At 43.2% G+C, this 17,277-nt stretch overlaps 2 protein-coding genes across 2 annotated transcripts in view; both read left to right on the top strand.

Annotated features, from left to right (window-relative positions):
• The first annotated feature begins 9,257 nt into the window (after positions 1 to 9,257).
• Positions 9,258 to 17,277, top strand: part of LOC143030956 (uncharacterized) — a 47,462-nt gene continuing 39,442 nt past the window's right edge. Inside the window, exon 1 of the mRNA XM_076194255.1 lies at positions 9,258 to 9,644. The gene's annotated coding sequence lies outside the window, so the exon portion shown is untranslated. The remainder of the gene's footprint in view (positions 9,645 to 17,277) is intronic.
• Positions 13,682 to 17,226, top strand: LOC143030954 (uncharacterized). Its single transcript, XM_076194251.1, has 2 exons — positions 13,682 to 14,036; positions 16,165 to 17,226. Exon 2 carries the CDS (start codon positions 16,277 to 16,279, stop codon positions 17,213 to 17,215), a length of 939 nt encoding a protein of 312 aa, XP_076050366.1. The 5' UTR covers positions 13,682 to 14,036; positions 16,165 to 16,276; the 3' UTR covers positions 17,216 to 17,226.

The following is a 17,277-nucleotide window of genomic DNA, read 5'->3' as shown; positions in this document are numbered from 1 at the left end:
ATTGTTTGGTACTGGGTGGTTCTTGACCTCTATCTTTGAGTTCACTATCTTATGTCCCAAATAAATGACACCTTGCAAAAACTTATAATTTTCAAGTTTCGCTTTCAACCCTGCTTCAATTAGTCTTGAGATCATCAAATCTAATTTCTTAAAGTGCTCAGTTGCTGTGTGAGGAACTATTGAAATATCCTCTAGAAATACACTGGCTGTGTTTCCTAACAAGTCCATTGTTTCTTTAAGATCCCAGTATAGCTTTTCTGTAGTCATGTCCTCACTGTTGTATACCAATAGTGCAGTTGCTATTAACTTAGTACCCTGAGAAAATTTAGCTTGTCACTAGATATACTTTCTATCCAATCTGAATCCTTAGACCATCTGTATATTTTTGCTAAATATTCCCTGTTTGTTTGGTGTGTTTTTGTTTTCTTTATCATTGTAACCAAAGACCTGATAGGATCCTGATCACACTTTGATTGAAAGTGTTTAATTGATTTTTCCCTCATATTTTTTATTTTCCATTTGCTGGAAATTTATTATAAACTCAGCGCTACCCTTCTCATGATCTATTTTTTGTTTTAAAGTTTCTATTTGTTTTCATCTGGTATGTTTGTGTCACTATTACTGTATCAATTATGTTAATGAATCTATTTACCCCTAATGTATTTTCTTCCCCCCGAAAACTTTTGGACATTGACAGCGAGGTAATAATCTCATGACGGAGAACTTCCATGACCATCCTAACTACGTATAATTACGAGGGTAATACGTGTGACTTTCTTCCTTCTCTGTTGACAATGTCAATTTTAATTGATTCCTTCTCTTCAACTTGTAGTCGTCCCTCAACACGTATAGGCGCGCACCTCAGCAAAACATCCCCCTTGTTCTTGTATTTGCCCCTCTCCTTCATTAGCTCATCGTCATACCAACGCGGGGTTTGTATGCACTACGTTGTCCCGGATATTGCTTGGAATCCATGAGTAGTTGCTTGCGTTTTCTTTGTAGAAGAATTATTTTGTTTTGTTTCTTCGAAGACAATGCATTTAATAATTGCTTGGATACACCAATTTTCTTCTTGTGTAGTCTTCTTTAATTTGCGTGTGCCGAGTGCTTCTCTTCGGTGACGTTTTATTTGCGTGTGTTGAGTGCTTTTCTTCGAAGACGTTTTATTTGTGTACGCTCTTTCCCTCGCTGCTGCCACTGTCCACTATCGCATTTGTGGATATGACGACTCACTTCTTTAATTGTTATTTCACTTATTTATCTGTTGGGTAATTTATTAATGTAGAAATTCAGTGACTTCGCTGTTATTCGTTTCCGACATCTTTAAGGATATTTTTCTTTTTATATTAAAATATATATTTCCAAAAAAAAAAAAAAAAAAAAAAAAGTGGAGGGGGGGGGGGCGGAACTTGCCTTCTGAGTAATCATTTTCGCCCATTGGTGTCATGTCCACTTTCAGCCTTAATCTGAGATAATTGAAAACATTTAAATTCATAGTAACCTAAAAATCCCTCAAAGCAACACGAAAGAATTGGAATACTACTAAATGGATGACGGACAGGCTGAAAATTGAGATCGGAATAAAAAATGCGCTTTGCGCAACAATAAATTATATCGAAACACACCTTAATCCAAATATGATATGGCAAGACTGTTTAAAAAGAAAACGCGCACAGTGAAACGTAACTATTAATGCTGCCAGACAAACGAGATCCAACCCAAAGAGCTTCTTTCATCTCCACAGAACAAAAAATAAGGAAAAGATAGGCCCGATTAAAAACGACGAAGGTGTCATAATAAAATCGAAGGAAAAATGAGTGAGGCGTTTAACAATTATTTTCTCTCGGTGTTTACAAACAAAGAGCAGCAGTGAGGGTACGGGGAGGAAGAACAGAATTTCAAGCTATAAAGAGGGGAGTGCGTCAAGGCTGTGTTATGTCTCCAGATTTATTTAATTTATATGGGGAGATGATCCTTAGGGAATTAGAGGGAATGGAAGGGATTAAAATTGGAGGATTTAATATAAATCATATCAGATATGCTGATGACACGGTATTGGTGGCTGACTCAGAAGAAAAACTGCAACATCTATTGAATGTAACCGTAAGAGCTAGTGAGGAGAAAGGTTTAAATGTAAATATGGAGAAAACTAAAATACTAGTGGCCAGTAAAACAGATCCACCAAGAGTGCAAGTACAAATAGCAGGGAGAAGAATAGAACAAGTAACCAAATTTTCGTACCTGGGAAGCGTATTGACAGAAGATTGTAGATGTGAAAAAGAAATAAAATCAAGAATAGCGATAGCTAAAAGCACCTTTCAGAAAATGAAAGGGTTTTTAACAAACAAGAAAATGTCTACAGATATAAGGAGAAGAACAGTTAAAACATTTATATGGTCAACACTATCATATGGTTCAGAAGCGTGGACAATCAGCAAAAAATTACAGGAAAACTTAGAAGCAGCAGAAATGTGGATATGGAGAAGAGTATTAAGAGTACCATGGACAGCGAAGAAAACAAATGAAGAAGTATTGAGAGAAATGGAGACAGATAGGGAATTGATGACAACAATAAGGAAAAGACAGTTGCGATTCTTAGGACATATAATGAGGAGGGAAGGGTTGGAAGAGGTGGTGATGACGGGAATGGTGGAGGGAAGGAGAGCAAGAGGAAAGCAGAGGGAGAAGTATATGGACGGGCTGATGAGGGCGACGGGAAAACAACTCAAACCAGCACAGATGTTACAAGTAACTAGGGACCGTGAACGGTGGCACTCCATGGTTGCCGAAGTCCAAGAGGATATGGCACGACGGTAAGGTAAGGTAAGTTTACAAAGGAGAGGTTAGATATGGTACGTATGACTGCGATCTGATTTTCAGTGGGGAAGAAGGAAGTAGACTAACATCAGGATTAGCAAAGTAGAAGTAGTCAAAGAGATTAATAGACTTAAATCAACAAAATCCCTGCTTCCAGACAATTTTTTTCCGAGAGTGGTTAAAGGTCAACTATGAAGGTTTAAGATTTTTTTTTCATGCTTGAAAATATAAGTTAGAAGAACTCTAAAATGCACGTTTCTAGCATTTTATATTCTTGGTTTTATCCAAATAGCATGATCTTAAAAGTGTCCGGTGGCAAACTAACTTTTCAATGTCGTAGTTACATTTTCCACCGCTAGGGCAACTGATGACGTCAGTACTGCCAGCGCGCAGCGAGCAACACGATGGGGATTTCACATCGAGTGAAGAAGATTTATCGGATTTGGATGCCCACCTCGTGCTCCAAGGTGGGTGCGGTACAAGAATACACCTGTACGAACCAATTCGGATATCCAAACAAGACTCAACTGACGAAGAACATGTCGAAAACGAGGAATCTTCAGAGGGTGAACTCCCAGAACGAGCAGGAAATAGGGACTGGTGAGTTCGTCGGAATGCATTACATAAATGCACACCACCAACCACAACAGATCAGACACATGATTTCATTGGATTGTCATCGGACGTGCGGATGAAGGCTTAGAGGCATGTAATAGTAGACCTAATACCTAGGAGACGTTGATGGGTCTGGCCCTATCTACCAGGCCCCAGCATGCCCAACAGGGCTGGTTTTGATTTCTTGTTGGAAAAACATCCGCACGACCTTCAAGATGACCACGTCCACAGTCCAGGGATAGTTCATCTGCAAGGAGATTAGCATGTTAGAAAAATTAATAAAAAAAAAAAAAAAATTCTTCTGCTTGTTCATAGGCCTATGGCATTCATGCCATAGGCCTAACCATGCTAACCTTGTTCTAGGCGTTCATCCTCTGAAGATTCCTCGCTTTCGACATGTCCTTCGTCATTTGAGTCTTGTTTGGATATCCGAATTGGTTCGAGCACGTGTATTCTTGTACCGCACCCACCTTGGAGCACGAGGTGGGCATCCAAATCCGATAAATCTTCTTCACTCGATGTGAAATCCCCATCGTGTTGCTCGCAGCGCGCTGGCAGTACTGACGTCATCAGTTGCCCTAGCGGTGGAAAATGTAACTACGACATTGAAAAGTTTGTTTGCCACCGGACACTTTTAAGATCATGCTATTCGGATAAAATCAAAACTATAAAATACTAGAAACGTGCATTATAGACTTCTAACTTCTTCTAAGTTATATTTTCATGCATGAAATAACAAAAAATAAAGAAATCTAAAACCTTCGCAGGTGTAGTCCGGAACGCTTATGGGAGAGTTTTGATTAAGAGGATTAGGAGAGAAACAGAGGGAGTAATTGGTGAGTAACAATGTGGGTTTAGGACAGGTAAGGGTTGAGTGGATAAGATTTTTGTGCTAAGACAGACATGTGAGAAAGCTTTGGGAATAGGTAAGGATGGTTTTTGGGCCTTTATGGATTTGGAAAAGACTTATGACAGGGTAGGCAGGAAGGTACTGTGGGAGATATTGCAGATATATGGGACAGGAGGAAAGTTGTTGTTAGGTTTTTATTTAAGCTTGCTTACAATAGGGCTCTTGGCGGGTGACTGACTACCCGCGCTTGGGGTAGTCTCTACGAGCGTGACTCGCAGTTGCCAGCTCTCACAATAAAAACTCCTACATCTCCCCCTCAAGATTGTGAGGGAAAAACAAAACAAATACCTTGACAATCTGATTACATTGAACAAGACAATATACTGTAAATGGCAATTCCAATGACATACAATATGAACAAAATTGAACAGCTAGATTATGTAGTCGTCCAGCCATCTCGGCCGAGACGTGTGCCTTTGAGGACGTTCCCTTCTCGGGGAAGCAGGCGGAGGCGTCCCCTGGGTCGGTGGTTGCGGCTCGGGTGAACCCCCGGGTGATAATGGCCCCCGTGGTGGCGCGGCCATTCTCAAATGGCCGCGGGTGCGCAGTGAGATGCGACCGCTTCCGTCCATCCTCACTGCATACTGGCGGTGTGGGTGGACTTCGACTACGGTACCAGACTTGCTCCATGCCTTAGAAGTCTGGTCTTGAACCCACACACGGGCTCCCGGCTGCAGGCGGCGCCGTCGACGTCGCTGGCCCGTGCTATTCTGTCGTATCTCTGCATGATGTTGCGCCATCTGAGTCTCCCTCTCCTCCAGGGTCCGCTGCCACTCACAATTGACTTTGTAGTTCTGTTTGGCCGTGGGGACTCCATCACGTAGCTGTCTGCCAGTTGTCAATTGTGCGGGGGATGCGTTTCCTTCTCGTAGCGGGGTGTTGAGGTATTGGAGGAGGGCAAGGGACACCTTGTCATTGTCCAGGCTGCCGCTGGTCCCTGTGTTGTCTCGCAGAATCCTCTTGGCTGTCTTCACGGCGGCCTCGGCTCGGCCGTTGGACTGAGGGTACTGAGCGGAGGAGAGGCGGGTCGTGACGCCCCATCTCCTGAGGAAAGCGGTCATTTCCCCGCTCACTAGGTTCGTACCTCCGTCAGTAGAGAGTTGTTCTGGGGCCCCCCATCTGGTGAAGTAGTGCCTTAGGTGCTTCATGATTTCGCTGGACGTGGCACCCGAGGGTAGGTGCGCAACTTCTAGCCAGCCAGTGAGTCGGTCGGCGTAGACTAGGTATGTTTGACCTACCAGCTGGAATAGGTCTGCCACCGTCTGCTGAAAGGGGTAATCGGGGGGTGGGGTGAGAATGAGGGGCTCAGGTGGTTGTGACGGCGCGTTAGCATTGCAGGAGTTACATGTGCCCCTGTAATGCTGCAGGTCACCCTCCATTCCAGGCCAGTACACCGTCTGTCTGGCTCTTCTTAGCATGGAGTCGAGGCCCTGATGGCTGGCGTGAAGGCTAGCTGCCACTCGTTGTCGCAGAGCCTCAGGGATGACAAGCCGCACACATCCCTGATCATAGGTATAGGTGACTAGGCCACGGGACACTGCCAGTCTGTCTCGTACACCGTAGAAGGGCCGCAGGCAGGCGGGCTCCCGTGATCTGTGAGGCTCCCAGTCGCCGCTGCTCACTCTTAACACCAGTGACTGGTAGGTGTGGTCCTCAAGGGCCGTTTGCAGCACCATCTCTTCGTCGATGGTGGCGCACCCACTCAGGTCAAGGGCGGCTACAGTAGCTGCTGACATGGCTGCGGCGATAGCGACGTCTTGTTCTTCATCCATCTCGTCCGGATTAAACTTGGCCACGGGATACCTGGATAAGAAGTCGGCTGCCGCGTTGTGTTTCCCCGGCAGAAAGCGCATGGTGAACCTGTACTGCAGGGTCTGCTCCTTCAGACGAAACAGCCGTGGGTTGGTGATGTCCTTGAGGGCCTTGTCGCCAAAGAGCCTAACTAGGGGTCGGTGGTCTGTGGCGATAACCAGGTTGGGGCACCCCAGGAGGAAAAGCCGGGCTTTACGCAGGCACCACGCTACCGCCAAAGCTTCCCCCTCCACCGGTGCATATCCCGACTCGGCCGGGGTAAGGTGCCGGCTTCCGCATAATGCCAGGCGCCAGCCTCCCTTGCAGCAGTGTGGAGCAGTGGCTGGCGGGCATGAGCAGTACTGCTGCATCACCACGAACCCGATGCCGTCCTTGCACCAGTCCGTGATGGCGATGGTAGGTCGGGTCATGTCGTAGTATGCTAACCCCTGTTTGGCTAGCTGACAGATGATCTCTTTGGCTTGTGTGAATCTATTCTGGAGACACTCGTCCCAGTAGACAACCTTACCTGCTGGTTTTTTCAGCAGATCCCTGAAGGGCGCCATAAGAGGGGCAGTGGCTAGGAAGGGCGCCAGTTGGTTCACAAAGCCAAACCAGGAGCGCACGTTTGTGATGGACGGTTTTTCTGGCATCTTAAAGTCCCTGATGGCAGTAAGGCGCTCTGTAGTCGGTTTGTATGTGTCCCAATCCAAGTGGTAGCCAGCGAAGTCGACCTCCCTCTGGCAGAAGCGAAATTTCTCCGGCTTTAGTGTCACTCCAGCCTTGGCACATACTTCCAAAAAGTCGTAGGCATGCCAGAAGGCTTCTTCTATGCCTGCGTCATAGAGGAGTGTGTCGTCCACGCACTTGTATTTTCGCGGCAGGTCGATGATGGCGTCGTCGAATCTTTTGGTATATGCATCCCCCGCTGCGCAGTGTCCCATGGGCGTCCGGCAATACTGGTACCTGCCCCACGGTGTGATAAACGTAGTGAGGCGCCTGCTCTCCTCGTCCAATTCCACCTGGTGGAATCCCCAGTGCGCATCTCCCACGGTTTTGTAGGAGTGTGCCGGGACCCCAGAGGCCATGTCAAACGGGGCAGGGGTGTGGTGAGTCTCTCGTAGGCAGCATGCGTTGAGTTTCTGGAAGTCGACCGTGCGGCGCGGCTTGCCAGACTTTTTTGCCACCACGACCATCCTGGCACACCACTCTGTGGCCTCTCCCGCGGGGACAGGACGGATCACGCCTCTCTGGACGTCCTCATCCAGCTGTTGCTTGACCTCCGCTTCCCAATGTTTCGGGACGGGGGCGGGAGTGTGGCAGGCATAAGGGACAGCGTCGGGTGATAGGTGGATATGATGAGGGGGCCCCGCCATGATCGGCAGCGGGTACCTGTCGGTGTCGAAGGACGATGTCGAGAAGTGGCCGAGCAGCCATTCCTGTAGCCTCGGCACGTTTTCCTCGAGAGGAGGGAAAGGCATGGTTGCTGGTCTGGGTGGCGGACCCCGGCTGTCGCTGCTCCCCCCGCCCACGCTCGCTATGGTCGGTAGTGGCGGATGCGGAAAGCCTTCGTGTACCAGGCCCAGATCCTTGCAGGCGGCGAGGGACAGATAGACCTGCCGCACAGACCGTACGAAATACACCTCCTGTTGGGTGGAGCGGCCAGGGATGCTAAAGTGGCAGGTTATGGTCCCCAAGGTTGGTAGGTTAATATTGGCGAGGTCGCGCAGGCCAGTGCGTCCCTTAAGTTGCCTGGGCGAGAGGCCCAGAGCTTTCAACAGCTTGGGTCCCGCTACACATACCTGCGCGCCTGTATCTGCGATGGCTGTGGTGGAGTGCTGTGTCGCCATCCGGACAGTAGACGATGACTTGAAGCCGTGGCTGGCTCATCACCCCGGCGGTCGCTACCACAGCACTGGCCACAGCGTCCTTCTTCGCAGGCTTCTTACCCCCTTTGCACACTTTCTGGAAGTGGCCCAGCTTTCCACAAGCAAGACACGTGGCGTTTGCTGCCGGGCAAGCTGCCCTACCGGGCTGGTGTCGGTCACCGCAGTGCCAACAAGGGCGGTGGCGGGCTTTCCCGGGACCAGCAGCAGCGATGACGTCGTCGTCACTCGCAGCGTCGTGCATGACGTCACCCGCGGCAGCCTCGGGATGGCGGTTTGGCGGGAAATCATGCGCGTCCCTCTGAGCTGCTTCAAATGCCACACAGTAAGATCTGAGGCTGTCAACCTCTTTGAATTGAGCGTAGCACTGTAATACCTCGCGTCTTAGGGTTGGTTCACGCAACCCAGCAATGAGCTTTCGCACTAACATATATTCACTTAAACTCGCGTCACAGCTTGGGCACTGAAAAGCACAATCTAACACCATCTAGGAACACTTCGTGAAGTAATCGCCCACCGACTCCCCCGAGGCCTGCTTGACACTAAAGAAGTCCGACCACTGTACTGCCTGGTTCGCCGCACGCAACACTAATTTGCTGACGTTCTCCAGGGCCTCGGCAGCGGGAAGGGTGTCCCAACGAGCCTTGGGGAACCTGGCGTCGAGCGCCTTTTGGAGCCTTGGGGCACATAAAAGCCGGATGTAGCGCGCGGCGTCGCCGTCGCCGACAGCGTTGAGCTCGATCCAATCTTCCAAGGACCGACGCCATGACCTGAAGTCTGCTGTAGTCATGTCCAGGTCGCACTTCTCCAACCCAGCTGTGATAAGGGCCTTGCGGCTTGGTGTCCCCATCGCCGCCATGTTTCGCTGCAAAGCCGCTATGGCTCCCTGCTGGGACAGTAAGAGCGTCTGAGCCTGTGCTAGGAGGCCTTCTCCTTCCCTCCGTCTACCTGATGTGGCAGGGAGCCTAGGGCGTCTCGGGGTGGTCATCGTAGATGCGTAGGAAGGATTATCACTGCGCCATGTTAGGTTTTTATTTAAGCTTGCTTACAATAGGGCTCTTGGCGGGTGACTGACTACCCGCGCTTGGGGTAGTCTCTACGAGCGTGACTCGCAGTTGCCAGCTCTCACAATAAAAACTCCTACAGGTGTTAAGAGCAGTCAATAGTTTTTATGAGAGTGGTAGAGCTTGTGTCAGAATCAGAAATAGAAAGAGTGAGTGGTTTGAGGTAAAGGTGGACTCGCAGTAATGTATTTAAATTGGAAAAGTTTAGATTTAAGAAGGAAATAGGCAAAATATTGTTTAGCAATAAGGTGGTCAACGAATGGAATAGACTTGGTTACCATGTAGTGAGCGCTGAATTTATTGGTTATTTTAAGAAACGGTTGGACACAATTATGGATAGGGATGACAAGTGGTAATGGACATGGAACTACCTAGCGTAGGCCTTATTGTCTCTTGCAATCTCCTTCATTCTTATGTTCTTCTAGTTTTTGTCCGAATTCTATTGATGATCTTTCTAAGTTCCGCTTCTTGTTGCTTATTTGTTTGTCGCAAGCTGAAATTTGTAAACACAGTAGATAAAGTTGGGAATAATCAGCTAGGGTATGTGGCACGGATATTTTGGTGAGAAAGCCTGAAATTTGTACTTGTAAATGCTGAATTCTATCTCGTAATGATTTCAGTTTAATATTTGTATATGCGTGAATACTTTTTTTATTTTTGCCATTTAAAGTAAGTTTTGGCACAGTATACATTGTTTTGGTGCTTACACAACTATTCCGAAGCGAAATTAGTGTAGTTTTCTCGCTACGTCATTGTCGTCATGTAGTATCGTCTTTGCCTGAGAATTTGCTGCACTATAAATCTTTACAATTAAGCATTCATTAAGTTCTAATATGAAACTTGGGTTGTCTGATAGCTTGCGGGGCAGCTTGATCCATCGGCAACTCTGCGCATCGACTGCTTGAAACGCCATTTCTTGTTTTAATAGATGCGAAGGTCGAAGAAATTAAAGTATGATAAAATTGTATATTCTAACCCAACCTAACTTACGTAACCTAACCATGATGGGCCGACTTGGTCGAGTAGGTGGGCCAAGTTGACGATGGGTTGAGGTAGCTTTACTCTCTCTTTCTCTCTCTCTCTCTCTCTCTCTCTCTCTCTCTCTCTCTCTCTCTCTCTCTCTCTCTCTCTCTCTCTCTCTCTCTCTCTCTCTCTCTCTCTCTCGTTATACTCCAGTGGCTATCAGGACTGCAGTCCCCTCACCACTTTCACTATGCCTCTCCAGACCAGTCTGTCCTTTGCTGTTTCCTTCCAATTTTGTAGGTCAGGGCTAATTTGGGCCACATCTTTTGCCACTCCATCGCTCCACCAGTACCTAGGTCTTCCCAGGGGGCGTCTACCCCTTATACTTCCCTCCATCACCATTTTTGGTCATCTTGTTGGCTCCATTCTGGTACAGTGACTGGCCCACCTTGCCCTTCTCCCACTTGCGACATTATGCAGCCAAGGCAGCTACCAGCACTAAAATTCCAAGTTTGATTTAGCCCTTTAATTCTTGTTGCATATAAAAGACCTTTTCCTTACCAACAAAATGCTTTTTTAATTTTTGAAATAGCTTGAAAAATAAGGGAGATACAAAATTTTTAATTTTTCTCCAATTCTGAATTTTTAGCGTGACTGACTTAAAACAAGAAGTGAAAATAAAGGGTGGTAATTTGTAAAGATTTTGGCAAAGAAGTACACACAACTGCTGGTCCAATTTTAATGAAATTTTGAATTCATGGGTCAGAGTCAGTGGAATAAGAAAAGATAAGAAACTATCAAAAAAGTATTCTAGCAGCAAAACCTGATGATCCAAAATGTATTATTCAGCAGCAAATGCACCCACATCACTAACAACAATCTTGAAGTTGCTCATTTCCAGGAATAAAAAAACACACACACACACACAAATATCACATTAAAAAGTGAATATATAGGTGCCTTACCTTTAGATGTGCACTCTGTACACTAAATTACTACTGCAACTATCCAAATTTATATTCAAATTGGTGAAAATCCTTCAATTTTTTAAAAACTGAATCAAAACTTCCAGAACAGGAAGACATTTTGGATCATCCACATATGAATTGAACACTGCCAGAGTTCAAACTGATGAGAACCAATTCAAACGGGTCACTAAATGGCAGCAGAAATTTCCTCCACAATGGTGCACCCCCTGCAGACTCGCGTGTACCTAGCTGAGTTGACCTGAATTCAGTACAATTTCTATGTACCTTATGGGCACAAATCCAAACTCCTGTCTGGAAACATGGTAGATTTTAAGAAGTGCACACCTATGCAATATAGAAATAGAAAATTAAGTAATAATTTTGTAAATAGTAGTACATTAATGTAATATACATTATTGTTGGCAGAAATCAATAACAGAAAAAGTTACTGATAGATAAACACAAACATGGCCACTTTGCTTGAGACACCATCGTTGTTGTGGTAGTTGTGGAGGTTGAAGAAATTAAAGTACAAATTTGTCTATGCTAAGCTAACCGGTTACTACCTACCTAACCTAACCTCCATTTGATAATGCGGTATTTGTAATTCTAAGAGGTCATTAAGGTTGTCATTGTCATCTTTGGCCTCTGAATCTATAAAAACAAAGATGGTATCTAAAGGAGTTGATGCGACTTCAGTCGTTTGTGCATAGATTTTAGCAATGTTTTCTGTTATTGATTTCCACCAAGAAAAATATATATTACATTGATGTATTATAATTTACAAAATCAATATTTAATTTCTAATGATCTATCATGTAGGTGTGCACTTTTAGAGAAATACAGAAAACCCAAATTTTTCTTGCAACTTGTGCAACATAAAATTAATCCTTATGCAACAAATAAGTTCTAGAGAAGATCCTCATGATGTCAAAACAGTTAATTGAGAAAATGAAGATGTATCACTCTGAACATTCTAATCCCTATTTCTTTCCCAAACCAGTGCCCTCCCCCATACCCCCTACAATCTCAAGGGGATTTTTATTCTTTTAAGTGGTGGGATGGGGAGCTTTGTACATTGCCTTCTCTACCAAGAAAATATGAAAATATATGCATATAGAGATCATTTTAAGTTGAGACACCTAAATTCATTCAATAGAATAAGCACCAGAGTTTTCAATTTAAGATTTGGCACCTAATTGAAACACAGTATAAAGCACCTATGTTCTGTTTACGATACACAAGGTAGCCTTTAAAGATTAAGTTAAAGATAAAGAATTTATTTTAAGATGTTAAGGAAAATTTCAATTTATGACAAAGATTTAAAGGATTATTTATATTGTCCAGCTATATGGTCATATAAGCTTTCAAATGAGTTAGATGAGGTTAGGTTAGTTTAATTTATAATAGGTTATGAATAAGTTGTGAATAATAATAATAAAAAATAATCAGCACCTGAGATATTAACAACTCAAGAATAAGCACATATCTTTTAATAATTTTAAGAAAAGGCACTTCAGTTGGCTTATCTTGAATTGATATGCATTAGGAAAAAGCAAGCATAAATTATTAAATTTGAAAAAGAAAGACACAGGTTCTTAAAATTGAAGTAATCTTTGTTATGATGTCACATGTTATTGTGTGGAAGAATATGTTGTGGACAAATAAATGTATACACCTTGCTACATTATTCATTTTTATGTGAAAACTATCCACATTTATTGGCTATTCTGACAGGATCTGACTTGATTTAACTTTTCAAAATGCCATCTGCTACACACTGCTTCTATGGATTATGTCATAGTGACTCACATTATGAGGATAGACCACATAGAAAGGGTTTTATTTGAATCCATTTTCCCAAACCACATTTGGACATTGAAAATATCAGTGATGAGTTTGAGTATGTTGAAGGGAGAATTTTATCACTGAACATATGAAAAAAGACATACATATGTAGGAAACCCTTTGTTGTTGAATCTGGGCCTACTGATGACCTCTCACATCCAGTTGTACCCTCTCAAGCCCAGAGCAAGTTAGTCCACCAAGCACTGAAACAGAACAAACTTGTTCAATCCCAATTCAAATATTGTTTATTCATTCATTGTCAATTACTGAGCCTGAGAGGCTTAAGCCAGGTCCACACTGCTTCATGCAGAACTGCATACAGCAGGTGAGGGTGTTTAGAGTTGAGCTTTTCACACTGAATGGGGGCAAAAGGAAAGAATGCCAGTTTCACAAGTGCAATTCCTATCTATATCATCGGGTAGCTCCTATCATGAGTACTTTGCACCCCATAAAAATACTGCTTATCAGTAGTATCATCAGTAGTAATTTGAAATTTTTAGTGTTTGGTGGGGGTGGTAATGGAGGCTAGTAGAAACATACCTAACCTATGAATTCATGTAAAAGTGTTGGTAGTGCTGGGAGCAGGGAAATGATGAAATTTTGTTGTCTGCAGGGCCTACATTTTTCATACTGGCCTATTTCTATTAAGAATTTTGAATATAAAGTTTGGGTTTTGATCCAGTTGTGCACAACTACACAATATAGCATTAGAAAATTAAATATTAATTTTGTAAATTATAATACGTGAAAGAACTATGCGATTTTCTTGGTGGAAATGAAAAAAAAAAAAAAACAATAATCAACACATCGATAACGCAAGCTAGCATACCCAGCAATGTCGGTAAAAGCATTGGAGTAGATCCTTGTTTTGATTGCAGAAACGTACTGGCTAACAAATGTACACTCAAATATCCTAGCTACTGCCTATTTTGTTTGTGTTTATGGTGCCCCCCAGTAGTGAAGGAGTTGAAAAGTATTTCATTTAACATTATGCATACCTGGAAGTCACAAATGAGAGAATACGTTTCTAAAGATACTATCTCTGCAAATTGTTTTTAATGCGAAGGATACGGATTACAGGAGACGGAGTATCATATCTTATCTGGGACTGGAATACTTCAAATACATGCAGTGGAATTTCTCACAAGAGAAACCATTGCTTCACAAAATATTAGTAAGTAACATTGTATCGGAAGGTTGTACTAATACTATAATTCTCTATAACCTAACCAGAAAGTAGGTTAACTTTATTTTGTCTACGTGATTTGCCAGTAATGTTGCAACGGGCACAAATCAGTTTTCACGAAAATAATATTAGTCAATTTAAAGTGACTGTTTTAACAGAATAACCACAACTCATGAACCTACTTCCACTATGTGTGTGCATTGGTTTAGTAGTTATTGGAACACGGGGAGTGGGGGAGGGGCATGAGTCTAACCTAACCTTGGTATAGATAAGCCGGTAAGGCAAAGTTGACAAGATTAATTTTACTCTCGCATAAGATTATGGACATAAATATTTTAAAGTCTTATTTATGGGCTCCTGTTGCTATTTCTTCAAAAACTCGTCTGCTCGCCAATACTGGGTGTGTGTATATGTAGGGAACAGGGGTGGAGAAGGTGTTCCCTGATACATGGAAACCAAGTGATTTGTTGTGGAAACCAATGAATTGTTCACAAGAATCACACATTGACTTCTGACATCCTTGATTATTTGGTGGATGTGGATCTATTTGAATTTTTTTTATAAAGATTTATTTTCAGTTATCTGTGCTATTGCACCCTTCATCATACTCCCATTTATCATCATTATTATCATTATTGTTGTTGTTGTTATTATTACTATTATAATTTTTACTATTATCATCATTATTATTACTATTAGTAGTAGTAGTATCTTTATTGTTATTACTTCTTTCTCTCTGTAATGTATATTCACCTACTCCTTTGACTTTTTATTTCTCAGATGATTTCAATTTTATTTGTTCAGGCGTCCATTATTTTTACTTCTTTTTCGTTTAAGCCTCTTTGGTACGAATTGTTTGTTCTCTTACTTGCTGATCTCTGGTTAATACCTCATTGTATTAGTATATTTTCATGATACTCCTGAGTTATTAGAAGTTTCATGAAATGTTATACAGTAGAATTAGCGTCGTTCACCATAACCTAAGAAATTAAATCTCATATTGATTAAGGGTAAGATTGCTACAGGGCACAAATATTCATGTAAATTACTTATAACTCATTTCACGTGGCTGTTTTAACTGGATTGCTATAAATGAATAAGCTACTCTAACCGTGTTTTAGTATTGGGCGGGGCGGATCTTACCTAACCTAAGTGTAGGTAGTGACAGGTTAGGATATATTGACTAGAGTTTATTAATTTCCCACGCCAGGGTATCAGAAATCCAAATTTCATGTTTTATTCAAAATTGTTACTCGTTTTACCACCAACCCTGAGGTTAGGGGAGTGTGGAGGGGGTTGTACGAAAAATGAAAAACAAAATATTTCCTGTAGAAATAAATACTAGATTCTCATTAATCTCTCAAACGTTAGGTTATGACATCCATGATTGGTGTGTGTGTCTGTGTGTGATTCACTACGGTCTTGGATCACGTGTTGGGCACGTGATCGACATATTTCCATCTCGGAAGAGAGCTCATGTGTGTGTGTGATTCACCTTGGTCTTTGGATCACATGTTGGACTCGTGATTGACAGCTATTTCCCTCCCGAAAGAGAGCTCAGAGCTCGTATGACCAATCTATGGGTAATGCTATGACCTTACACACACACACACACACACCCAACTCCCTGCCCACGAGAGTTGGAGTAATGACTCGAAGCGCAGTGATACTGAAATAATTTCAGCCCTGGGCAGGATTCGAACCAGGTACCGCTGGCACCCCCGTGCTGACATTCTGAGACTCTACCAACCGCGCCACCGGTGTGTATGTGTGTGTGTGTGTGTGTGTGTAGTGTAGTGTAGTGGTCCTCTGTGAAAATTTGTCGAAGATTACTTATTTCCAACTATGCATTTTTTATTCAGCTATTTTTCTTTGTTTCCTGATTACTTTATACTGACCCAGTCTCTTTATCCATTTTCTGCTGAATTTAATTTCTAGTATTTGCTCAGCGATCCATTTATTTCTTCTTCCTTTAAGCTTCTTTCATAAGAGTTGTTTGTTCCCTTCCCCTACTGCTGTTTGATTGATGCCCCAGTACAATTTTATAAGCGTGTATTACTGATATTACTTGCTCTCAATAGATTAAATGCCGAACTTATCATATATTTTCTTTCAGGTCGAGGTATATATAAAAAGTTCTTTGATTCCATATATTCGTCATTTATAAAGAGAATCTGGTGTGGAGTGTGCAGCATAGGTCCATCACGAGTCATCTTAAATATCACGAGATGGCTCACACTGGAGAAAAACGTTTCCAATGTGACCTGTGTGGTGCAACTTTCTCACGAGAGGGTGGCCTCAAACAACATCTCATGACCCACACTGGAGAGAAGCCTTTCAAGTGTGACTTGTGTGATGCAGCTTTCTCACGAAAAGCAAGTCTCAAACAACACGTGGTGACCCATAGTGGAGAGATGCCTTTCAAGTGTGACTTGTGTGATGCAGGTTTCTCAAAAAAGGGTAATCTTAAACAGCATGTGGTGATCCATACCGGAGAGAAGCCTTTCAAATGTGAGCTGTGTGATGCAGCTTTCCCGCAAAAAAGTAGTCTCAAACAACATGTAGTGACCCACACTGGAGAGAAGCCTTTTCAATGCTCCCTGTGTGATGCAGCTTTTTCACGAAAGAGTCATCTCAAATACCACATGATGACCCACACTGGGGAGAAACCGTTTCAATGCGACCTTTGTGATGCAGCTTTCTCATTAAAAGGTCATTTCAGATATCACATGATGACCCATACAGGCGAGAAGCCTTTTCAATGCGACCTGTGTCATACATATTTTTTACAAAAGAGTCAGCTCAAAAGTCACATGATTACCCATACTAGAGAGAAGCCTTTCAAATGTGAATTATGTGATGCTGCTTTCTCACAAAAGGGTCGTCTCAAACAACACATGGTTACCCACACTGGAGAAAAGCCTTTCAAGTGTGACCTGTGTGATAAAACTTTCTCTGAAAAATGTGGTCTGAAACGACACATGATGACCCACACTGGAGAGAAGCCATTTCAGTGTGACCTTTGTGATGCAGCTTTCTCATTAAAAAGTCGGCTGAAACGTCACATTATGACCCATGCTGGAGAGAAGCCTTTCAAATGTGAACTGTGTGATAAAGCTTTCTCACAAAAGAGTAGTCTCAAACGACATATAGTGAACCACACTTGAGAGAAGCCTTTCAAATGTGACATGTCTGATGCAACTTTTTTCACAAAAGAGTCATCTCAAAC

The sequence above is a fragment of the Oratosquilla oratoria genome, chromosome 12, assembly GCF_046742065.1.
Source record: "Oratosquilla oratoria isolate Oo_2021 chromosome 12, ASM4674206v1, whole genome shotgun sequence".
NCBI lineage: Eukaryota > Metazoa > Arthropoda > Malacostraca > Stomatopoda > Squillidae > Oratosquilla > Oratosquilla oratoria.
Note: the sequence above shows the minus strand (reverse complement) of the source record. Positions and strands in the feature narration are given on the sequence as shown.

Coding starts and splice junctions, on each gene's coding strand:
- LOC143030954 (XM_076194251.1), top strand. CDS start 16,277: ATGGCTCACACTGGAGAAAAACGTTTCCAATGTGACCTGTGTGGTGCA.